This window comes from Rhinatrema bivittatum, chromosome 6 (assembly GCF_901001135.1).
Source record: "Rhinatrema bivittatum chromosome 6, aRhiBiv1.1, whole genome shotgun sequence".
Classification (NCBI taxonomy): Eukaryota; Metazoa; Chordata; class Amphibia; order Gymnophiona; family Rhinatrematidae; genus Rhinatrema; species Rhinatrema bivittatum.
In genome coordinates, this window is record NC_042620.1 from 180932336 (window position 1) to 180957946 (window position 25611).

The 25611-nt window shown below is 42.4% G+C and overlaps 1 protein-coding gene across 1 annotated transcript in view; it reads left to right on the plus strand.

Annotated features, from left to right (window-relative positions):
* Window positions 1–10195, plus strand: part of C6H9orf64 (chromosome 6 C9orf64 homolog) — a 53803-nt gene extending 43608 nt beyond the window's left edge. The window contains exons 6-7 of the mRNA XM_029606220.1: window positions 4083–4278; window positions 9501–10195. Coding sequence (XP_029462080.1) covers window positions 4083–4278; window positions 9501–9730 — 426 coding nt within the window. The 3' untranslated portion in view covers window positions 9731–10195. The remainder of the gene's footprint in view (window positions 1–4082; window positions 4279–9500) is intronic.
* The last annotated feature ends 15416 nt before the right edge of the window (window positions 10196–25611 follow it).

The window sequence follows — 25611 nt, forward strand, 5'->3', positions numbered from 1 at the left end:
GCTGGGTCAATGGCAGGCAAGCAAAACTTAGGTGGTAACCACACTCTACATTTTTCAGGATCCTCTGATCTCTGGAGATCTTTTTCCATTCTTAGAGAAAGGATTGGACCCACTGCAGGCCACAGGGAGTCTAGGTTGAGATATGTCAAAAACTGGGTCCAGGTTTCACCTACAGTTGCTGCAGAACTTAGTTTAAACAACTTTCCCTTTGCTGCCCCATGGCAGGAAGCTGGTAAGAGTAGAAGGGACATTTCGGGAAGAAAACTTGCCTATAAGATATATTGGTGCCTGGGAGCAGAAAGTTGGTCATCTTCACCCGTCGACAGATATTGAGTAGCAAGATGTTACAACATTATTCAGAGTAGTTAAATCACAAGCAGATTGTGATACAATACAGGAGGACCTTGCAAGACTGGAAGATTGGGCATCCAAATGGCAGATGAAATTTAATATGGACAAGTGCAAGGTGTTGCATATAGGGAAAAATAACCCTTGCTGTAGTTACATGATGCTAGGCTCCATATTAGGAGCTACCACCCAGGAAAAAGATCTAGGCATCATAGTGGATAATACTTTAAAATCGTCGGCTCGGAGTGCCGCAGCAGTCAAAGAAGCAAACAATGTTAGGAATTATTAGGAAGGGAATGGTTATTAATGTTATAATGCCTCTATATCACTCCATGGTGAGACCGCACCTTGAATACTGTGTACAATTCTGGTCGCCACATCTTAAAAAAGATATAGTTGCGATGGAGAAGGTACAGAGAAGGGCAACCAGAATGATAAAGGGATGAACAGCTCCCCTATCAGGAAAGGCTGAAGAGGTTAGGGCTGTTCAGCTTGGAGAAGAGACAGCTAAGGGGGGATATGATAGAGGTCTTTAAGATCATGAGAGGTCTTGAATGAGTAGATGTGAATCGGTTATTTACACTTTTGAATAATAGGACTAGGGGGCATTCCATGAAGTTAGCAAGTAGCACATTTAAGACTAATCGGAGAAAATTCTTTTTCACTCAGCGCACAATAAAGCTCTGGAATTTGTTGCCAGAGGATGTGGTTAGTGCAGTTAGTGTAGCTGGGTTCAAAAAAGGTTTGGATAAGTTCTTGGAGGAGAAGTCCATTAACGGATATTAATTAAGTTTACTTAGGGAATAGCCACTGCTATTAATTGCATCAGTAGCATGGGATCTTCTTAGTGTTTGGGAAATTGCCAGGTTTTTGTGGCCTGATTTGGCCTCTGTTGGAAACAGCATGCTGGGCTTGATGGACCCTTGGTCTGACCCAGCATGGCAATTTCTTATGTTCTTAATCTTTGCTACAGTCTCGTTATCCATTGTTTAGGGGACAAAGTTATCGGCAATTTGATCATGAATGTCTTCTCTCAGACTACTGGCATGTAGCCAAGCCAGCCTATGGGCCCCAGTGGTGGTTGCTGAAGTCTTCACTGTGGTCTCAAAAGCTTCATTGATGGAGCAGACCAGATGCTGTTCACATTCATTGGTATCCTCAACTACTTTATGCACTGTGGCCTGCACAGGCTCTAAAGACTTTGTGAGAGACTTCATCATCTTAATACATTCATGTAAGGTACTGCTCCGTATACAGCTTGCGTGCCGCTATGGGACTCTCCATGGAATCTTTTTTTCAAAGCTTTGGGTCCTTACCAAGCAGGGCATTAGACATCTCCCTAGTTTTCTTGGCTCTCTTGAGAGTTGACTCTACCACTATTGAATGGTGTGGGAGCTATACTATACCAAACCCAGAGGCTAATTGTACCCTATGCTTAGATCCTGTTTCCAGGCAGGCATATGATGAGGGTTCTGCCATCTGATGTACTGGAGGTTCTGGAGCAATTTGTGTATAGGATTGCCACAGAGACCACCAGATGCTGCAAAAGGTTGAAAGCCTCTGTTCTCAGATTTGCTTCCTTACTAACATTAAAGTTTAATGCCTTTGCCAACGTGGCTAGGAACTTGGAATAGCAAAGGTCCTCAAGTGGTGATGAGTGCTGTGGTAATTTTGGCAAGGGGTCAGGTGGAATTCCTGTTGAACTTTCTTCTGATCTAGGCAGTGGGAAGACACTGATCCATGCTCCTGATGATGAAGAAAGTGATTGGGACAGAGACCTCTGTTGGCTTGAAGTGCCAGAGGGATGCTGACTTATCTGAAGCTCCCTCATTGTCATCCACCTCAGGGAGGGGCACCCCAACTGAAGGAGAAGGTTATCCAACAGTTGAGGGCTAACACCTATGGCTGGCAACTCTTGTATAGGGCTATGTATTTGCATGGAGTTGGTGGGTGCTCATGTTTGAGGGACTACCTCACTCATTTTGGACCTCAGAGGCTTCTAAGCACCTCTCCTCCTGTCCTCAGTAACCAGGGAGCCAAATACATTCTTCACCAATTCAATGAGTTGGTCCAGTGGCAGTTGTGCTTTCTGGCATGGAGTTAGAGAAGAAACATCCTTTTCTGAGGCCCAAATAGGATCATCTGCTGTAATAGAACTGAAGTACTTGGTTCCAGCGAAAGGGAGGTCTCAGAGGTGCTCCATTCCAACTTAGATTGGCTCCGCAATCGAGACTCTGGCATCTGTGCCTGCAGAATCTTGTCTGACATTTTTAATTGACACATAGATGAAACTGCTGCCACTTATTAACTAGGTAAACTAGGGGAAAGCCACTACTTATCCCTGGCTGTTAGCATGTGATCTATTTGGGATCCTGTCAGGTCATTGTGACTTGGATTGGCTACTCTTGGAAACAGGATACTGGGCTTGATGGACCCATGGTCTGCCCCACTAAGGCAATTCTTATGTTATGTTTTTATGTTCTAACTCAGGGGTGCTCACCGGTCCTATGGGCCCATACAGCCAGTCAAGTTTTCAAGATATCCCTAATGAATATGCATGAGATTTATTTGCATGCCCTACCCTCTGTATGCAAAATATTTCTCATTCATATTTATTAGGGATATCCTGAAAACCATATGGGCTAGAGGGGCCTGTAGGACCAGTTTGAGCACTTCTGTTCTAACTCATCATGGCATATCCTATGTGCTCCTTTGGGAAAACTATTTAATCCTACTTTGCTTCCTGTAGGACATTTCCTCCTGTCCCATAACTTTTTAACTTCCTGAGGGGTCTGTTATGAGTGACTTAATATAGCATTACAGAATACTCACCTAACAAAAATAAGAGACAGTCTGTTCTCAATAGCTGGTCCAGTGATATGGAACTCTCTACCTGAGAATCTAAGATTAACCCCAGAAACAAAGAAATTCAAACATGACCTAAAAACGTAGTTATTTCAAAATGCCTTTAACCTAACTTAAAAACACCTGAACCCAGATCATGCACCCTCAAGGACAAAGTCATTAAGAACCTAACCTCTGAATAAAATATCTTATCCCAAGTATGTGTCAATTTTTAATATGTATGTTGTTTGATTTCATTAAGTCAATGTAATTGTCGTATATTATGTATGTCATGTTTAAACCATTGTGATCTTTATTTGGAATGACAGTATATAAAATGGCTAAATAAATCAATAAATAAATATCTAGATTTTCTTAAGGCATTTGACAATTGACTTACTTACCCTTATCTACATGTTTTGTTTTCCATTAATGTATGTTCAACTAACATTTTAAAATGTCATTGAGGCTGAGGCTCAAATATGCTATCAATCACTTTTCAAACTGTCTTATCTCCTAATTATCACCTCAACATGTACTGACAGTATAATGGTTTTGAAATATAGTCACTCACTGCTTGTTTAACAATTTGATTCTTCTCAACTAGTCATCAATTTAGCAATAGCAAAGCTGTCTCTTGTTATTTTTGGGGTAGTGGGAAGAAAGAAGGAAGAATATATTTGTTGTAGTTTTAATTGAAACATTTCTGATGTTAATCTGTGATTCCAATACAATAAAAATGCAATTGTGAGACTCCTAAAAGCTAGGAGCACTGTAGACCACTCCTCTGTTTATTTGTGCATGGAATGCTAATTCATTTCTTGCAGAAAGGAAAAGGAACAAACGTGTTAGGTGACCTGACTAGCCCCTTTTGTATGTTTTTCTTCCAGGGAAAGAGAGTAGCTTTTTACAAACGGGCCCAGATCCTGGTGGCTGATACATGGTGCGTGTTAGAAGGGAAAGGAGATGGCTGCTTCAGTGATATTTCTACAGTGACCATGTTTGCTGACTATCGGATTCCTCAAGCACTGGTTCAGCTAGGGGCAATGAGATATTCTGAAGAGTTAATGAAGAAACTGAAAGACGGTTTGTAGCTTCAGTAGAATTTTCTTGTAAAAAGTGCTCTAGAACAAGGGCAGAGTATGAAGCTCCAGTGGGGTAGATGCAGGAATGGCACTGGAAAATATTTCTTCATGGAAAGTGTGGCGGATGCATACAGTGGTCTCCCAGTGGAAGTGGTGGAGACAAAAACTGCAACTGAGTTAAAGGGTATGGGATTAAGTACAGAGGAGCCGTAGTAGTGATGAAGTGAAGGGTATGCCAGGGATTTTCAGAGGTCTGTGGTATTCTTCCAGAGGTGGGTTAGCTAGGACGAATGGTCTGACTGCAACCTCACAACTCATTTCTACCAGACAAACTGAACATAAAAAAAAAAAGACTAACTGGTCTAGCCAATCTGGCTATTTCTGTCCTTACTGCCAAAAGTATATTCTAACTGCCATAACACTTGACTACCTTAAAATATCACTCCTTATCCAAGATAGTTTTTGCCAATTTCTTCACTTGTACTCTACCATTTCAAGTAGCCAAGCCTACATGATCCATTTTTTAGTTTACAGCCAGCACCCCTCCTCTCCCATTTCCAACTACAGGGTCCCATAATAATACAAACCACCACTAACACAAACAACCAGCCTCTTAGATCCCTGTGGCCTTTCTAGTCTGCTTCCTATGACACCAATCCAGTCAACACAAATCTGGAACCTACCCTTGATTCCTGAGGCAGCAGTTGAGGTGATAAGGATAAACCAAAGGGTGGCTAACGGAAGCACAGTCTAACTATACAATAAGCTGTAGGCCAGCTGGGTTAGTGTCAGCTGACTACAACTTCCCAGAAACCAACTGGGTCTGGGTGGGCAGGTTTGCAGTGGCCTGAAACTGTCCAGAAAGTCAATAGGAACCTAGAAGGCTGGATGTTAGCTGCCAAAACTAATCAAGGATGTTGCGCTATTTAGATGATTACAAAGCTTGGAGGTAAGAGCTTACATATGGGATCTTAATATATATTGACCCAGGATGGTAGAGAACAGGTGAGGAAGAAAAAAAAGTGACATGATATTACATTTGGCTTGCTGCGGGATAACCCTGCAACCAGCTGCAATTAACTCAGCCCCTGCCAGGTCCTCCCTTCACAGCAGGAAGTCACGGGAGCTGCCGCCTTCAGACTCCCTCCATTGGTGTGCATGCCCAATGTCACTTCATTTAAAGGGCCCATGGTGGGATGCCCATTAATGATGTCACATGCCTTGGCCCTATATTAGGACTTGCCTGACGTCCTTACCTTGCTTCTTCTGCCTAGCAGTGCATGCAACAGCGTTTGCTTTCTGTCTCGTCCAGCCTTGTCTTCCAGTCTAGTCTTCATCCACCCTTGTTCTGACCCTATGGACCTGATCTCTTGCTTGAAGCTGACCATGATTACCTGTCACCTAGACCTGACCTCTTGCTTGGCCCTGACCATGATTGCGTGCCACTTGGATCTCACTATTCTTGCCCAGTACTTGCCCTGACCTTGGTCCTTCTCTGACTCTGATTAGCCTGCTGAATCTCTGAACCCTAGTTATCACCTCCGCCCTAGGGACCTGCCTGAATCCTACTGGGCACCAGAATCCAAGGGCTCAATCTGTGGAGGAAGCAGCTGGTAACGGTGAAACTCCACCCTCCCACTACAGGGTGCTTTTGCCAGCTGCCAGTGTAGGCCTCGGGAGTTCGTCCTCAAGGCTGCATCAACTACGCCGCAGCACTAAGGACTCATACACCTGCTACTCCTTACAGGTTGCTGAGGCCATTTACTCAGCAGACTCGCCGCCTGCATCCACCATTGCCAGCCTAGCACACCAGCTTCAACAGCAGCAGGACCAGCTGAATACCATGGCTGGTTATCTTCAGGGCATTGCAGCCTGGCCTACTCTGACTCTTGCCCTGGCACCTATGGTGCAGCCAACTACTCCAAATTCCATTTGCCTCCACTCCCACTGCATGATGGGGATCCTAGAAACTGTAGAGGTTTTCTTAACAAATTTGGATACAGTTCGAGTTGCAGGCACCCTTGTTTCCTGTAGACTGAGTTAAGGTAACCTATATTTTTTCCTTCCTGGGAAGCACCACATTGGCTTGGGCCTCCTCCCTTTGGGAAAGGACTAACCCACTCTTGGGGAATCTGGCTCAATTTCTGCAAAAGTTCTGACAAATATTTAATGAGCCAGGTCGCACAACTTCCAAGGCCTCTGAGCTCCTACAGATTAGGCAGAGCTCCCGATCTGTAGGGGAATGTATGGTACATTTCCATACCTTGGCCTCTGAACTCCAGTGGGACAGCAACAGCTTAATTGCAATTTTCCGTTAAGGACTTTCAGAATGTATTAAAAACGAGCTGGCTGCCCAAGACCTACCCGCCACCCTGGAGGCCTAGCCGTGCGACTAGACCTGCATGAATGGGACAAAGAGAGAAGCTTGACTTGTTGCTCTATACCACTCACTCTGAATTTCCAGTGGCCTGTAGCTAACCACTCACCTCTGGAGTCAGGACCACTGCTAATAGCAGCCATGCAAGTGGATCGTTTCAAGCTTTCTATCGACGAGAAGCAGAGGCACCATATGCTTAACCATTGCTTATACTGTGCTGTACCTGATCATTTTGCAAGTCACTGCCTGAACAAATGGGGAAACTCAAAGACCTAAGCCTGGTAGGAGAAACTACCCTAAGTTATCCTTGCAACCCTCCATAACTACTAGTCCCACTACATTTGTCTCATGGGGATATTCTTGTCTATGCTCTTGCCATCCTGGATACCAGCTCTGAAGGCAGCTTGATCCATGAGGCTCTAGTCCAACACTATAACATATCCATTGTTCCCTTGAACACCTCACTCTCGCTATCCTCCATTTACAGAGAACCCCTGGCTGGACAAATTACAGAAATCACAGTACCACTGATCATGCAAACTGGGATCCTGCATGCAGAACAAGTCAGCCTTTTTATTTTGCCCAAGACAATCAATGCAATTATTCGGGGCCTGCCATGGTTCCTGTTACATCAGCCACATGATACAAATTGGCCACGATGCAGATCGGCAGATGGGATCCTAATTGTCATGAACAATGACTCACCAAATTCTCTTCTGTGATATCTGTGGTCCATACAATCAGTTCAGAACTCTCAGGCCTGTGACCACAGTATACAGACTTCATTGATGTTTTCAGTAAATAGCAGGCAGAGGTCCTGCCACCTCATCACTCCTATGATTGTGCCGTAGACTTGATCCCTGACAAGGTTCCATTCAGAGGCAGCGTATACCCACTTTCTGCTCCAAAAACAGAGGCTATGACTAAATATATTAAAGAGAAAATGAACAGGCTTTATTCTCCCTCTTCACCTGCAGGGGCAGGATTCTTTTTCGTTGGGAAGAAAAACGGTACATTATGTCCCTGCATTGATTATCAAGTCTTTATTACTAAGAAGAATAGATATCCTCTTCCCTTGATCTCCAAGCTCTTTGACCATCTCCAGGGTGCACAAGTATTCACCAAGCTGGACCTTCAGGAGGCATACAACCTGATCAGAATCTGAGAGCTCAATGAGTGGAAGACCACCTTTAATACCCATGTCAGACACTAGGAGTTCCTAGTAATGTCTTTGGGTTGTGCAGTGCCTCCACAGTCTTTCAATTTATGGTAAACGAGATCTTCCAAGACCTCTACTCCCACGTGGTGGTTTACCTGGACAACATCCTAATCTTCTTGAAGTCATTGTTCAAGCACCTACATCATGTGAAACAGGTCCTTCAAAGACTCTGTGAGCACCTTCTCTATGCCAATTTAGAGAAATGTACCTTTAAACAAGAAGACCTTCCCTTTCTGGGATATATTGTCTCACGTCAAGGCCTTCGGATGGATCCAAAGAAATGAAAAACCGTACTGTAGTGGCCCCAGCTTGTAGGTCTCAAGGTGCTACAATACTTCCTGGGATTCTCAAATTACTACAGGCAGTTGATCCATGATTACTCCTTGGTAGTCCCACCTACAGGCCTTATTAGGTTGGGCTGTGGCACCATGAATTGAACCTTGGATGCTATTCAGGCTTTTGAGCAGCTGAAAAAAAGAGTTCCCTTCCTATCTGGGAAAAAAAAATAGAAAAAGGAATCTTGTCTCTACACGAGAGGTGGCAGTAAATCTAAAAGTGATTAAATCAAATGCTCAACCAAGCATCCAAAAGGGTTCCAAATCTTTTCAAAACAAATCAAAGTTGTTAATTTTTTTCCATATAGTAGACTTTCTTGAGGCGTCTTCATACCGTAGTTAAAGGAGGTAAGGATGACGTCTTTCACCACAGAGCCAATTCACATCGAGCTGCAATGATAAGCTCATGAATCAGAGATTGCTCTATGCTGGAGGTATTAGGACCAGGAAGATTCAAAAGAAAAAATGAGAATCTAAACAAAAAGATATGCCTATATCATCAGTAATAAACTTAAGAATCATAGTCCAACAGTTATGAGCCCCCAAACATTCCCACCAAATGTGAAAAAAAGTGCCAACCTTCCCATATCTCCTCCAACATATATCATCCACATTTGGGTATATTCTATGCAAATGCTCAGCTGAGTGCGAATTTTACCACAAGTTTCTATCTTTTACTTTAGCAGGTTATCAGTGTTTTCCTGTTAGTGGCTACTAGAAAGCTGTCAGTCACAAGATGCATTGGCTGCCCTACAACTAGTCTGCAATAGCTTTCAGCAGGACAGATTGGTGCACATACTTCAGAAGGAACACATGCATTTTTGGCCATGGGTAGCTGATGTTTAGCCATGCAGGATTTGACATTCAGAAAGTGGCAGAGGCCACCCAGGTGGGATGGACAGATGTGAAGACTGTGACCTATACTGCCTGGAGGGAAGTGGGAGCAGAATGGACTCTTGGTGGGGTGGATTGATTTGCAGGGGTAAAAATATCCCTTGCTGAATTTCGTTAGGCGTTAGCTAATTGGATTATATTTTCAAATTTTTAGATGGCTGGATTCCATTTAGTACTAAACTTTTACAAAATCAGTGCTTCTGAAGTTTTTTGAGTAACTAATTTCTAAACTGAGATTGCCAAAGGCCTGTCTTCTGTAAACCATTTAAAAGCATATATGCTTTGGGTAACTTATGCTTGCCTGTGTTCATTTATTAAGAGAACCCTAACTTTGAATCATGGTTAATCCTACTACTTTTCCACAAGAGTACTCTAACAGAATTCTTATATTCATTTAGGAGGGATGTTCCAGAATCGAGATCAGCAAGAGATGGAGATCAGAGGATGTTCCATTTGGTGTGTTGAATTAATTTGCAAACATCTAGCAGAACTGTTGGAGAAGAAAGGATGGAAAAGCAAAAATATCAATCCAGTTCTTCTTGATCATTATTTTTGGGACTATGCCCGTGATCACAGGGAAGCTTTGAAAGACATTCCTTTTCATCGCACCCGCTGCATCTACTACTGAGGCTGTCTCTATGAGCGAGAAAGCCCAGCTATGATCCTCTGCCTTCACTATAATTTTATATAATTAGATTTTATTTTTTATTAACAATTAATTGCTTATGCCTAGGCCCTAAGCAATACATATAACATACACAATAATTACAAAACTCCAAACTAAAACAAAATATTACAGAACTGAAACAATTAGTCTGCCTTTCCAAATAATGTTCAGGGTAGATTATAGCATCTGTCTTAAGAAAATAAGTACCATGCTGGGTCAGAGCAAGGGTCCATTGACCTCAGCATACGGTCTCCAAACGGGCACATGCCAGATCTCAAGGAAGAAGCTGGCAGATTCCAAAGAGTAAATCCATTTCTTCTTGCCTGCTGCCAGGGATAAGTAGTAGCTTTGCCCTAGTCTTATAGGCTTTACTAATTCAATATGGCAGAAGTAGGTTGAGGTAAAATAAATTTGTCATCATGCTTGTGTTTGTGTGTCTATAACTGAAGGGTCCATATTCAAAATGTAGCCAGCTACTTAAGTTAGCCAGATAAACTTAGCTGGAATATTCAGCAGTATGACCACACTGCTGAATATACCTGGAAGAGTTTAAAGTTAGCTGCTAACTTTAGACCAGCTCAATAACAAGTCTAACTGAACTGGCTAAGTCTGAATATCAGCATTTATCTGGCTAAGTTAGCCATAAGTAGCCCCTCCATTTTACATCTCTGTCCCTCCTACAATAAATATTTGTCCAGCTAAGTAAGGGCCCATTAACACAGCCAAATATTGAAATGCTGCCACTGGAGTGGCTAAGTCCCAGTTTATCTGGCTAATTGGTACTGAATATCGGTCCCTTAATTTTCATATTTTTTTTTTAAACGTTTTATTTATGCTTTAAAGATATATACAAGTACACACTTGCAAACAAAAATGCAGTGCAACAAAAATATATAAAGCAATCAGTTAAAAAAAATACAAAACAATGTCTATGCATTAAAAAACAAACATTTTCTTAGCGTTCTGTATTCATCTGACTGGACAAGTGGGTTATGCAGATGGAGAAAGAGCAAACTGATGTTACAGTACATATACACCTGCAGTGACATCAGCCTGCCAGTATTCGCTGTCTCCAGCAGATGGTGGACATGCATCTCCCTACTGGGAATTGCTTCATTTTGAAAAAGGAGAATTAAGGATATTACATTTGCCCCGCTGTCCTGCAGTGATACCAAAAGGTCCCGCCGACAGTTGAGAGTTCCTGAGGTGATTTCCGTGGTCCCTCAGATGAATGCCTTGGTCTAGTAGCTGGTTTTTCAGCTGGCATGGTCTTAGCTGCATAAGCGGCTGAAAGGCAGCGGATGCAGGAAGCCGAGCGCAGCGATGACAGCATATGCCCTCTCCCCCCATGGCTGGAGACAGACTCTGTTCTTAGCTAGGTAAGGCTGAGCCCAGATAAGTTTAAAAAAAATATATATATATTTATTTATATTACAGAGACATAAAAGGAGGCTTTTGTAGTGTAGGACTTCCTCCTTTTTCCCGGGTCTCTGTGCTTGGTGCGCCATTCCAACATTCGTCCCGCTCCATGCAAGGTTGAGGAATGTGAGCAGCTTGGCAGGTTGAGCAGCCTCTGTAGGCTAGGCCCCGCTCTGAGGCTTTTTCGCTGCACGCCGCATGGTAGGCCTCAATGGCATTACGGCTGCCCTCTAGAAGATTGTCTGCTCGGCATGGGCATTTAGCTGTGCTTCCAGTTTTTGGACGCTTAGTCGGGCCTTGTATTATGTGCGCTAAGTTAAGCGGTCGCATGCTTAACCTATGCACACAAGCTGTATTATGCGCTTAAATAGTTTTACGGCACTTATTTTTTGGGACTCCTAAGTGTTGGACGTGTAGGCATTGGGAAGCCTAAGTGTTGGATGCCTAGTATTTTTGGACGTACACAAAAAAAAAAAAAAAAAAGAAACTAGGCGTACACCTCCGGCCACCACTCAAGAGCTCTGTCTGCTATGATGGCACCTATGCCTAAGAAGCCTAAGTGCCTTTCTGTTTGCGCTGCCTGTCATATTCGGGCATCTCAGCCAGGGGTGCCTGCTAGCTTGTGTCAGCACTGGTTGGAGTCTCAGGGAGAATTGCCTTCCTCCGATTTCACTAAGCCTAGCTCATCCCAGCCGGATCTAGGTTTGGGTGCAGATGGCTCAGGTGGGGCACCTTATTTTGGAACTCCCCTAACTGGTTCCTCAGCAGGCGACTAGCTTGGTGAGTATGCCTTAAGTACCTCCTGGATTGGATGCTTCTACCTTTTCATGGGTAGAATTTTTCCAGGCACAATCTTCAGCCCTCTCTAATACTCCCAGAGAGAGTCACAGATAGGAACCTTGCTAGAATTTACTATTAATCGCCGGAGTACTGCTAGAGCGTTAGTGGGACTTTCCAATGGAGGTCCATGGCATGGATGATGACGCTGATCCTGACTCCCTTGAGGATGGTGAAATTCCTCCAGAATTAGAACTGTATAGAACTATGCTACTGTTCTTTCATAAAGATGAACTGCCAGCTCAGATTTTCCAGACCTTGACAATGCTCGGAGTTCCTAGAGCAGACACTGTGACTGAGCCAGAGAAAAATCCCATTTTGGTTTCTTTGAGTAAGACCTCTTGTTTTTTTCCCTGTGATGGAAGCCATTCAAGAATTAATTGATCTTGAGTGGGGCGCCCCAGAGGCTAATTTCTAAGGAGGTTGGGTTTTGGAAGGCCTGTCTGTGCAGTCTCCAAGTAGACCACTATTTCCTAGGAAGGAGGAGCAGCCTTGAAGGATGCTCATGATAGGATTGCCCCTTTGTGCGCTCCTTAGTGAGGACCTGAAGTGTAGAGCCGAAGTACTTATTCAATTGCGCCCTGGTCATCATTGCTACAGTCATGGATCAGATGCACTGATTCAAACCTATTCTAGTACATCGCTTATATGGAGATCCAAAGAGTATCCCAAGAAAGAAGCAAAGAAGGATCGCAAAGCTGGTCTTCCCTATGATAAGTTTTAAGGTTTGTTTATTTGTATACCGTTATATCGGTAAAACCATCATAACTGTGAACAATAAATTAAAGCATGAAAAATACAATAGTAAAATGATCGATACATAAAACAAGTAATAAAATAAGATAATCAATAAAGCATCGTAAAGTCATAAATACTTAAAATTAAACATTACCATTAATAAAGTACAGGAAGATTAAATAGTAAAAGTACAAAATAACAATGTGCTGCATTAGGCTGAGTTCTTCTGTCACTGTGATTCGATATAGGCGCATTTAAATAGCCATGTTTTGAGTTCTGCTTTAAATTTGTTAATATCAGCTTGCATTCTTATTTCTTCAGGCAGAGTGTTCCACAGTTTTGGGCCTGCTTAGATATTGCTCATTCGCGAACTTGACCAAGTTTAGCCGATTTGATTGTAGGTACTGTTAACAGTCCTTTGTTGGCTGATCGTAAGAGTAACAACTCTTCTGATATCTCTTCCTGCTTAATGTTGATCTTGCTCTTATTAAATGTAAAGTCTGTCAAAAAAAATCCCTCTCATCAATGACATGTTAGAGGATTTAAATCCTATTTTTTGCATTTCTGAAACCTGGCTGAATGACAAAAATAATGTGCTCTTAAACCAAATTTCACATCCCAACTATGATGTATCTAATTTTCCTAGACTTAAACAAAAAGATGGTAGTAAAAAAAAAAAAACAAAAAAAAAAAACTTAAGCTAGTACCTTACAAAGTAGAGATTAACCCTCCCTATGAGGTGGCAATTCTGAAATCACCTCAACTAAACATAGGACTGGTCTATTGTCCCCCAGGAATACTACAGAAAGACTGCTCACCTCTGACTGAATTATTTTTTAAGGTGTTTCCATCACCAGAGTCTACCTTAATTGTAGGAGAGTTTAACCTTCATGTAGATAGAATACCTAGAACTGCAGCCTGTGAAATGTTTTAGAGACAATGGATGCTTTGGGATGAACACAATTTGTCTAAAGCTACTCAAAGCAGGACATACTCTAGATTTAATATTTGCCAATAACAGTAACTGTCTCATCAATAACTTCCCAAACTATATTGGTCTGGTCCGATCACCAATTAATAAAGGCAGAAATAACCTTCCTCAGTCCAACTCATAAAAATATAGATAATAATCAAACTTTTACCTTCAGAAAAAACAGATACTGAGGTACTTGCAGAATCAATAAAAAAAAAAAAAGCTCCTTGAATTAAATCAAGCTAATGCCTCCTCGGCATTTTATTCCTGGGATCAGATTGTCAATGACATAACTGAAAACCTAAATCCAGCCCAGATGAAAGCTATTAATAAAACAAGGAATACCTCTAAACAGAAGAAGCAATGGTACAATGCTTTAAAACACTAAACAGACCCTTAGAAAATCTGAGAAACAATGGCAGTCATGCCTGTCTCTGAATCCCTAGGAAAATATAGATTTCACCTAACAAAATACCATGTACTAATAAAGCAAAAAAAAAAAAAAAATCACTATGCTAAATAGACTGATGGGGTAATATTCAATTCTAAACTGCTCTTTGAAGTTGTTAACCATTTAATCAAGGACCAGTCATCTTCCATCTCAAGAAAATATAACTTCTCAAAGGATGCTTGCAATGAATATGCTACACCTTTATTAGATTAAATCAACAGGTTAAAAACTCAATTCCTTATCTGCTCGCCCACAAAAGCACCTGAAGAATCAAAGTCTGGCTAAATGGACCACATTCGACAAAGTAAGTAATCTTAAAATTAGTAAAATCATTACTAAAATTAATCCTGCTATTCACCCACTGTGACCCAATTCCAGCCAGTACCTTGAAACAAGTACTCAGTGTTATCACTTCAGCAATCACATCATTAATTAATCATTCTCTCTCAGAAGGTTTTGTTCCAGATGGAGCAAAACAAGCTGATAAAACCAATCCTAAAAAATATAAAACTGGTAGAATAGACGATTGGGACAGCTATCGTCCAATATCTAATATGTCTTTTCTCTCAAAAGTACTTGAAAAAGCAGTGTTATCTCAACATGTAAATCATTTAGAAGACCAAGATATTCTCTACCCAAACCGATTTGGATTTAGGAAACATTGCTTAACAGATTTTACTCCTCTAATTAATGGACTCTGTTCAATGAGGGTTTGATACTGATGAATCTTATTTTCTTGTGCTAAATCAATTTAACAGCCACCTTCAACACTGTGGACTATACCTTGTTATGCCATCAGCTGAGCAATATTGAGACTGACTGTAATGTTCTCAGATGCTTCTCTTCCTTTCTGTGTAATAGGACATTCCAAGTCAAATTGGACAATCGCATATCTGATAACTTCCATATTGATACAGGTGCCCCTCAAGGTTCAGCACTCTCAGCAATACTATTCAATATGTATATGCTCCCATTGTGTAAATTACTGGCAGATTTAGGAATTACTTTTTTTGTATGCTGACGACATACAGTTTTACATCCCATTCTCCAAATCACTTGAAAATATTGCATCGATACTCTCAGCCTATATGAAAGCAATACAGCAAGAGCTATCACAACTTCGACTAACATTAAACACTAAAAAACTGAAATCATTTGGTTACATAAGAACATAAGAAAATGCCATACTGGGTCAGACCAAGGGTCCATCAAGCCCAGCATCCTGTTTCCAACAGTGGCCAATCCAGGCCATAAGAACCTGGCAAGTACCCAAAAACTAAGTCTATTCCATGTAACCATTGCTAATGGCAGTGGCTATTCTCTAAGTGAACTTAATAGCAGGTAATGGACTTCTCCTCCAAGAACTTATCCAATCCTTTTTTAAACACAGCTATACTAACTGCACGAACCACATCCTCTGGCAACAAATTCCAGAGTTTAATTGTGCGTTGAGTAAAAAAGAACTTTCTCCAATTAGTTTTAAATGTGCCCCATGCTAACTTCATGGAGTGCCCCCTAGTCTTTCTACTATCCGAAAGAGTAAATAACCGATTCACATCTACCCGTTCTAGACCTCTCATGATTTTAAACACCTCTATCATATCCCCCTCAGTTGTCTCTTCTCCAAGCTGAAAAGTCCTAACCTCTTTAGTCTTTCCTCATAGGGGAGTTGTTCCATTAAGTAGAAATGCTTCTATAGTTAAATCTCCGCCTCTAGACCTGGGTAATTTTCAAATTCCTCCCTCAGATCAAGTACGGGATTTAAGTATCCAGCTAGCTGAAAACCTTACTATGAAAAAGCATATCAATAAATTAATTAATGCAAGCTACGCCAAGCTGCATATATTACATCGGTTGAAACCTTTACTAACTTTCGAGGACTTCCTTAGTGTGTTACAAACTAATTTTCTCAGACATAGGCTACTGTAACTCCCTATTACTCGGCCTTCCCGCATGTCTCTTAAAATCATTACAATTACTACAAAATGCTTCAGCAAGACTTATTAGGGACAAATAAATTTGATCACATCACACCCACACTGATTTCACTGCACTGGCTGCCAGGACAATCCTGAATCTATTATAAAATATTAACATTAATATTCAAAATCATTCACTCCAGTAACACTGGTCTGATAGGCGTGACACTGCAACCACACACACTTCAGTGAACACTAATAGGGTCATTTATCAAAATGCTATAAGGCGTTTTTGCATGCATTAAACACCTTTAACGCATGCGAAAACCCCTTAACGCATGTGAAAATGCCTTTAACGCATGCAATAGCACCATAATGTATGGTGCGATGTAAATCCGAAAAAGAGGAGGAGTTAGGGGCGGGAGTGGGCTGAGTTTACCATTTTGCGAAGCCCTATCGCACGGCTGTAATGCCGATTTTAGCTACACCTTTTTCAGTAGTGTTAAGCCGTGCGATAGGTTGCGTTAAGGCTTTATCGCATTTTGTGATGTGTTCTCAAAGGCCTGTTTAGTAGTTTTGACGCTTCTAGAGCACTAGCCTAGCTATCCGGGGGAGGGAGGGTGAGAGAGAGAGCGAGCGCTTGATGGACTCTCTACCAGGGTAACATCAAGCTAGGTTGAGAGGACATTGCACAAATATCATATTTGAGTTTCCTCACTCAGACGGTCATCAAATCTTCACAAGAGAGCACTGTTCTGTTCGTACATCTCACTTTGAATGTCAAAGTGGCCCCTAACCCCTACACTAATACCTAATCTTCACCTCGAGTTACTTGGTGGGCCTCCCATAGAGATATAAATACCTATGTAGCGTTAGGGCATTATGGCTAGGCTCGCTCGCTATCTCTCCCTCCCCCCCTCAGTGGCCCTGATACTAAACATGGGCCCCCCCCAGCGGTTGTATGTAGGAAATACCACAATTCTGGCACTTATCTCAAAGTGCGAAAAAGTTATCGCAATTTGCGGTAACTTAGTGCTTCGCATAGGTATTAGCGCAAATTGTGAATCTGCTTATTACCATAAAACACGCCCCTTTTTCTTTCACATGCGATATTTAGTGCATTTTGATAAATCCAGGTCTAAGATCTCAAAGTAAAGGACCATTGACTGTTCCTACTAATACGGAGTATACATCTGATGCAAGTAAGAGATCGTGTATTTTCCATAGTGGGCCCAAAGCTTTGGAATTCTCTACCTGAGATGTTACGTTTGATACCAGATAAAAGATTTAAACTTGAGCTAAAAACAAGGCTATTCAAAAAATGCATATAACCTAACTTAAAAACATCAGAATGCAGAGAACTGGGGGGTCACGTGGGGTGATGTGCTGAGGAAGACGCGTTCCGCCTCAGCTCCGAGCTCCCCGCTTGCTATTCACCGGCTTTAACCACTGTTTTGGTTTTTTTTGAGTTTTTTCTGTGCGGCGGGGACACTAGCACATGTCTATAGTGCAATATATGAAAAAATCGCCGCAGTCCATGGCCTCCAAGAGCGTCCGGAAAGAGAAGGAGAAGGAAAAAGGCAAAACGGGGACGAGCAAGATGGCGGCGGAACCGGCAAATGGCGAATCTGATCAGGCCCTACCAGGAGCGCTCACTGTGGACACACTGAGGGACGTTATCGCGGTTGCTCTGGACGAAAAACTCGCTGGCATCCATGAAAAGCTGACAGGAATGAATGAGGCGCTAACGATTTTGGGGCCCCGACTCGACCACGTGGAATCCAGGGTAAGCGCTGCAGAGGAAGAAATAGTAACGGCAGCACAAATGATTAAAACACATGACGCGCTAATAAAAGAATATCAAGAAAAGATTGATGACCTGGAAAATAGGTCCAGACGGGCAAATCTCCGGTTTCTGGGTCTGCCGGAAGGGGTTGACGATAAGGGCCTTGCGGAGTTTCTGGAGTCATGGCTGCCGGATGCGGTGGGGCTCCCGGAGCTTAAGGGATCACTGGTGGTTGAGCGGGCCCACAGGGTTGGCCCCAAGCGGGATAATGACCCACGCCCCAGGATAGCTATTGCTAAATTATTGAATTATGCCCACAAACAGAAAATCTGGATTGCGTCACAGAAACTTAAGAGCCTGTCTTACAATAATATCTCGGTCAGACTCACGCAGGATTACTCTGTCAGGGTTTCCCAGCTAAGGAAGCAGTTTTCCCCAATCTGCTCGCAATTAGTGGACTCGGATACCCGTTTTGCGCTTCAATACCCTGCCACATTAAAGATTTGGAAAGATGGCAAAGTACACACTTTTCAAACTCCTGATGCAGCTAAAAGTTTTCTCCAACCTAAATCAACCTAGGGGACGATTTGGGCCCGGTCGCTCTGCAGGGACTTGACAGCGAGGATTTCACGCTCGTCCAGCCGGAGTGGGCTGAGCATTCATAGCTAATGGCGACTGAACATTTTCACTCCACTGTCCCTGAAGCAAGGTCTCGTGTTTCCTATTGTTTAGTTATTGCTGACTTTTTCTCTGTATCTTCTGCCGAGGTTTACTAGAGCCTTAACCGTTTAGCTCTAAAAGGAACTGCAGAAGTTCGGGACATTTTTGGGACACAGCAAGTTTTTCTGCTTCAAAGTGCAAGTGGAATATCAGCTTTGATGGCGGGGAGCTCGTACATCCGGGATCTGACCCCAGCGCTACCGCTAGTGCAGCGGCAGCAGGACTATGTTTTGTTTGGACTTGGGGGGGATGTTGAGGGAGGGGAGGGAAGGGGGGATGGGGATGGAAGGGGGGGGGGAAGGGGGGCAGGCTTGTGGTTGTATGGGGTAATGTTTGTGGTACAAGCAGGGCTGATCTGTAGGGTGATTGGGCAGTGTTTGAGGGGAGCCAGCATGTGGACATCAGGGGAAAGGTGGGGGCTGGGCGCCTTTCCCCTTAGTATCTGTGTTTCTACTGTTTGCGATAGCACCCAAGTCATAGGGGTAACATGAATAAATTGATATCCTGGAACGTTCATGGCCTGGGTTCCCCGATCAAAAGAAAAAAAATTCTGAATAATTTCAAAAAATTGGGAACTGAAATAGCATGTCTACAGGAAACCCATTTGAGTACAGCGGAAAGCCTTAAATTGAAAAGGGATTGGGTGGGTGAATGTATTTTTGCACCAGCGCAGGGTCGCAAAGCAGGTGTTGCTATCCTGGTACATAAATCTTCTGACTTTAATGTTTCCCAATCTGTTGTAGATGAGAATGGCCGATATGTTCTTGTTAAGGGGTGTTGGAAAGGGGTAAAGGTAACGATATGTAACATTTATGCCCCAAACGTTAACTCCACAAAGTTTTTTCGGTCCATTTTAACAACAATTCTCACTCACCTAGAAGGCCAGTTAATAATAGCCGGTGATTTTAATTGCATCTCTGATCCAACCCTAGATAAAAGCCCCCCAGGTTTGGCCTCAAGATCAAAAATGCCGAATGGAGTGGAACTGCTATGCCGCAATTTGGACCTCATTGATGTTTGGCGCACCTTGCAAACGACAGAAAGAGACTACTCTTTCTACTCCGCACCACATGGAACCAGATCCAGAATTGATTACATTCTTACTCAGCGGCAACTTTTTTCCAACACACAGGCGGCTGCAGTTGAACTCCCTGTGATTTCTGACCATTCACCGGTATCTCTAACCCTACGCTTGGGAAGTAGGGGGTCTCGGCCTACAACTTGGAGATTCCCCATGGGATTGGCTGATGATCTGGAGTTCCACGCCTATTTAAAGAATAAGTGGAGGGACTATCAAAGGGAAAATGACCAACACCGGAGTACCCCGCTGCTTTTTTGGGATGCTGGAAAAGCGGTTATCCGGGGGGATATTATTGCCTACCTCAGTGCTAAAAAGAAGCGTATTGATGCTACTATTTTGAAGCTAGAATCGCAGCTGAAATCTCACAAAGCGATATGGGGTTCCTTTCCAACTGAAGTTAATAAGAAAAAGTATTTTCATGTACTAGCACAATTGAATACGGAACTACATAACAGGTCTTACAGGGAATTACAAACTGCTAATCATAATTTTTTCCGGTTCGGCAACAAGATAGGACGCCCTTTGGCAAATTTGGTCCGAGGAGCCCGAAAAAGATCTTTCATTTATAAAATGATGACGAGCTCAGGTGAAGTGGTTACTAATACCTCCGCGATGGGAGAAATATTTAAACGATTCTACGAGACCCTATACGCTGATGACCTAACGCCTGCACCGAATCAAGAACAATTGTTTTTTTCAGATATCGCTCTACCTTGTTTATCGGGATCGCAACGGGACTTTTTGAATAAACCGATTCAAACTCAGGAAGTCCTCAGAGTTATTAAAGGGATGGCTAAAGGGAAAGCGCCAGGACCGGATGGCTACTCTTACGACTTTTATAAAATCTTACAGGACCTTATAGCCGTCCCCCTCACTGAGTATTATCGCACTGGTCTGGAGCAACAAGCATTTCCGGCGGAATTTAACAGTGCAACTATCACAGTTCTTCCAAAAGAAGGGAAAGATCCCTGTTTCCCGGCATCTTATCGGCCTATATCCCTCCTCAACAGCGACCTCAAGATTCTTGCGAAGGTGTTGGCCGACAGATTGAACGCGCTGCTCCCTTCATTAATCTCGGAACATCAGGTTGGCTTTGTCCAAGGGAGAAGGGCCACTAGCCACATCCTTAAACTATTAACGGCTATGCAATTTTCTTAGCAAGATCACATTCCTTCTCTGGTTATAGGCTTCGACTCGGAGAAGGCTTTTGACAGAGTCTCCTGGGCGTACATGTTTTCTGTTCTACAGAAGTATGGCTTTTCGGGAGCTTTTCTGGACTACATCGCCTTACTATATCGCCAGCCATCTTCTCGAATATTGGTTAACGGCCAGCCATCGGAGAAATTTTATCTTAAGAGAGGGGTCCGACAGGGATGTCCGCTCTCCCCACTTTTATATATTTTGTCTATTGATCCCTTGCTGCGGAAAATACACGAGCACCCCAAGATTTACGGGTTTCTGTGAGGTCGGAGGGAGTTCAAAGTTGCGGCTTTCGCAGATGACGTGTTAGTCTTTCTAACCCAGCCGCAAGGGTCTCTTCCCCTTCTCCTGGACATCCAGTCTTATTTTGGGGCTTTTGCTGGTCTGAAGATCAACAAGGAAAAATCCGAAGCGTTAGATATATGCCATATGGTTCGAGAGCAATGGAAAGTAAACTTCCCCCTTCGATGGGCAGAGGACAAGTTAAAGTATCTGGGGATCATTATTCCAACGGATCTGCACTCGATTTATGATAAGAATGTAAAACCGAAGCTCCAACAGACGATAGCTACCCTGACGAAATGGTCCTCATTACCTCTGTCGTTGAGAGGTCGTATTCATCTATTCCAAATGGTGATTCTCCCAAGATGGATGTATATATTACAAATGCTCCCCCTATGGCTCCAGTTTCCCGATATCCAATCCCTAAATAGGGCCTTGTCGGGTTTTCTCTGGGGAGGAAAAAGAGCTAGAATAGCTCTGCGCAAGTTACACCTGGCGGAACAAGAGGGAGGGCTTGGATGCCCGAATATTTTTCGCTACAATATCGCCTGTAACCTTCGATTCCTTCAAGACTGGCTTTTTGGAACGCAATCCTTTACCCCAGGGGCATACTTATTGGAGTGGTACGAGGTGGCATCTCTGAATGCTCTGCTACATGCGCCACCCGGGGCTATCTCATCACAATTGAGGTCACACCTATTTCTCCGCACGTGCAGGACCACATGGAAATTTGTCTGTAAGAAATTGGGGTTCCAGTTTACAGTTACCCCGTTACTCAGTATTACACATAATGAGAGGTTTATCCCCGGTCAGGGACGTTCCATTTTTTCCAGATGGCAGGAGAAAGGGTTAAGATACCTATATCAACTGGCGAATGCGGAAACGGGGATTATGTTAAGTTTTCAAGATTTACAAAAAACCTATACGCTCCCCGCGTCGGACTTTTTTGCGTTTTTGCAATTACGTCATTTCTTAAATACTTTAGGGGAGGACCTTGAACGCTGGTTTCAAAAGACTGATTTACCCACTCTCATGACAGCAGGTACAAGGAAGGGACCCAGCATCTCTCGATTTTACCGTGAGCTGCAGAAGGCACCGGACGATGGTGCTATGGTCAACCTCTACTTGTCATGGAAAAATTGGCAGGCCTTCCACCTTACTCTTCCTGATTTTAAGTCCACTTTTAAGAATATCCGATCCATATCTACTAATGAAGACTTAAGAGAGACTCAATTTAAATTCTTGTGGAAAAGTTATATTCCCCCGACTTCGGCTTATAAGTTTAATGTATGTTCCTCTCCGTATTGCATAAAATGTGTGTCTCAAATAGGTACATATGCTCATTGCTTCTGGGAATGCCCTAAAGTTGCCACTTTTTGGAGGGATATTTTGCAGTTTTGTGAGAGGCTATGGGATTGTTCGATTCCGTTTACCCCGGAAGGCTGGATGTTTGACGTCTGGCCAGACCATATACTAAATCATGATAATGTAGTGGCTTTTTTATCCAGAGCAGCGTTGGTCGGGAAAAAAGTTATCCTATCCGAATGGATAACAGATCGAGCACCGCATGTAGACCATTGGTTTCATCGCCTGTTAACCCTTAGCTCGCATGAATAATGGCAGCTAAGTCCACAGTCAAGAAAAAAGAACTTATGCAACAAATCTGGGGCCCGTTCTTCTCTTATTTACGGCCGACTACCGGATGATCACTTTATATGCCTGGTCCCTCATGACTCTTTTGCTGAACAGCCCTGACCGACACCAGTAACTGTCCTGCTGGGGGAGGGGCGCGCCCTCTTTCAGACCTAGGATTCACATGCCTACCCAAAATTCATAGAGACTCTGTGGAGGGACCCCTGACCACTCCGCGACTGTAAATGCAACAGGTTGCATTAGAAATCTGTTCACTCACAGCTTTGTACATTGCCCATCCACACCGATATTTCTTTACACTGTACGGGGGGTGTGGTCACTGCTTGCATGTGTCTTTCCTCTACCATGCTGGGGCTAGTTCTCCAGAGTTCTCAATGGCTCTCAGATGTTTTCTCAGTTTTGGTATCCATTATTGTTCTCAACAGTGTTCAACTCTGTTGTACAGCACGTTAGGAATATTGTGTTTCAGAGATGGAAGCTTGCCAATAGCTGTACGCTTACCCATAGCTTATTAGAATCACATGGTTAAACGCCCACACTGATCAGAGAGCCCGTACCTTGTCCATACAGGCCTGGTCAACTATCTAAAATGGCTTGGTGTATTTTGGCTGGAGTATATGGAATGTTTGCCCTATATACTTGATATCCTTGTTATTTTAAACCACAAGCAAAGCAGGAAAAGGAGGGAGGGAAGGGGGGGTAGGGAGGGAGAGGGATGGGGATTTCGTAACAAAAATTTAAAATGTGAAGTTTGTTCCATGTCTAGGGTAGCACGCACTACTCCTACCTACCTGACTTCTGAAGGGTCCTGTAGTAGAATTTGACCTGTGTGGGAATGTTCTATGGTAGTGTTCTTTACTTTACTGTTTGGTTCTTTGTTGCAGTGCTGTTCTTGTATCTTTTTTCTTTTTGTACCTGTTCAATTTATACTTCACAATAAATAAACTTTAAAAAAAAAAAAGAATGCAGAGAACTACAACAAGGACAAGAAATATTAATTGTAACGTGAGGAATAAATGAATGAGAATGTAAGTATCTTAAGACAATGTACTGAATATTATGTGAAAAATGCTAAATTATAATTCCTGTACTACTCGCCTGATGTCTTACATCTTTAGTTAATATGTATTGGAACATCTCATTAGATTTATATTAACCCCTGTTTATGAATACTAACTCCATAAACTATTTGTTGATTTATAGTATGAATGTTACTTTTGTAAACCATTGTGATCTTTATATAGAACGACTGTATATAAAATGTCTAAATAAAAAAAATTGAGACTATTCTTAAGCAAGCATTTGATGCAGTGGCAATGACCTTGCAGAGCACTTCTTGTTGATCCCTGGTGGTTCGATCCTGTTTGCTTCTTTCCCAGGAGGTTGATGACTCTGGGGTGAACTCCAGGGCAGTTATGGAGCCAGCTGCTGCTTTTTCGGCGGATGCGGGCTGTGATTTCATTCATTCTTCAGCCAGAGTGGCAGCTTCTATAGTAGTGGCCAGGTGTCAGTTATGGCTGAGAAATTGGTCAGCCAATGTTACCTCCAAGGCTATCCTTACCAAGTTGCTCTTTAAAGACGCGCTATTATTTGGGAGTGAGTTGGAAAAACTGGCAAGTAAGTAGGGCATATCTCCAGTTCTCATTTGCCAGAGGATAAGAAGCAGGCGCCACACTTCAAGCTTATGCATCATACACTGCTAGCACTTAAAATCATACTGATTTTAAGTGCTAGCAGTAAGAATGGGCATTGTATTTTTGTATATGGTTGAATCAAAGTTCAAGAGTTTTCCTACCTTTTTGTCTAAAACGTTTTATGCCATTTATCAGATTTCTCTTTTGTTAGCTCTTAGCCCACTTTTCTATAGTAGTGTTGCTCTCTTTTCTCTTCTGATCTTTCGTAACCCTCATCTCACCATTCTTCATCTTCTTTTCTTATCCCTCCCATACCCCATTTTGAGGCAGTCATTGCTTTTTCAACTCATCTAAAATGAAAATTTAAAATCAAGATTAAGAGGATGGATTCTACCACACACTTAGTTACTATAGTATTTTGCTCAAGACATATTTATCACATATTTAATGGTCAAGAGCAAGGCTAACAGTTCTCTCTCAAAATATTTAAGGTTTGGTTAAAAAAAAAAAAAAAAAAAAAGAGAAAATATAAAATTTAAGCTGCAATAACCCAAAAGGATGAGCTCCATTTTAACCATAGTAGAACTCAGCTGCTGGTGCTAACATTCAAAAAGAAGAAGCTTTTAAACTGGAACAGGGGAGGGAAGCCTACTGTCAATCAGCAGCACATGCTTTGGAGGGAGGTGTCAAGGGATATTGGCAAACCAAGTAAGTTAGAATGTCCCGATAGAAAGGCGATTGTAAAAGCTGAAAAAGCCCAGAGGTATTTAAATGCAGATTATGCAAATTTTCAAAATGTCTGTATCTCATAATAAACAGGTTGTAGGTACATATAAAAACAGAAATTCAAATAAACCTACTTAAAATGTTTGTATGCAGGTACCAGAATTCTGAAAAATAAAATTGGTGAGTTAGAATGGTTGGTGCTAAAGGGAGATAGAGACATACTGGGCATCTCAGAGACCTGGTGGAAGGAGGATAATCAATGGGACCACTGTGATATACCAGGGTACAAATTTTATCGATATTATAGGACATTATAAGTAAAAAAAATGGTATAGTCAAGCAGGATAAAACATTTTCAGGGGGAAAGAAACTGCATTCTGGAATCCTTATGGCTAGAAACTCCAACGGTAAAAGGGAAGAGTA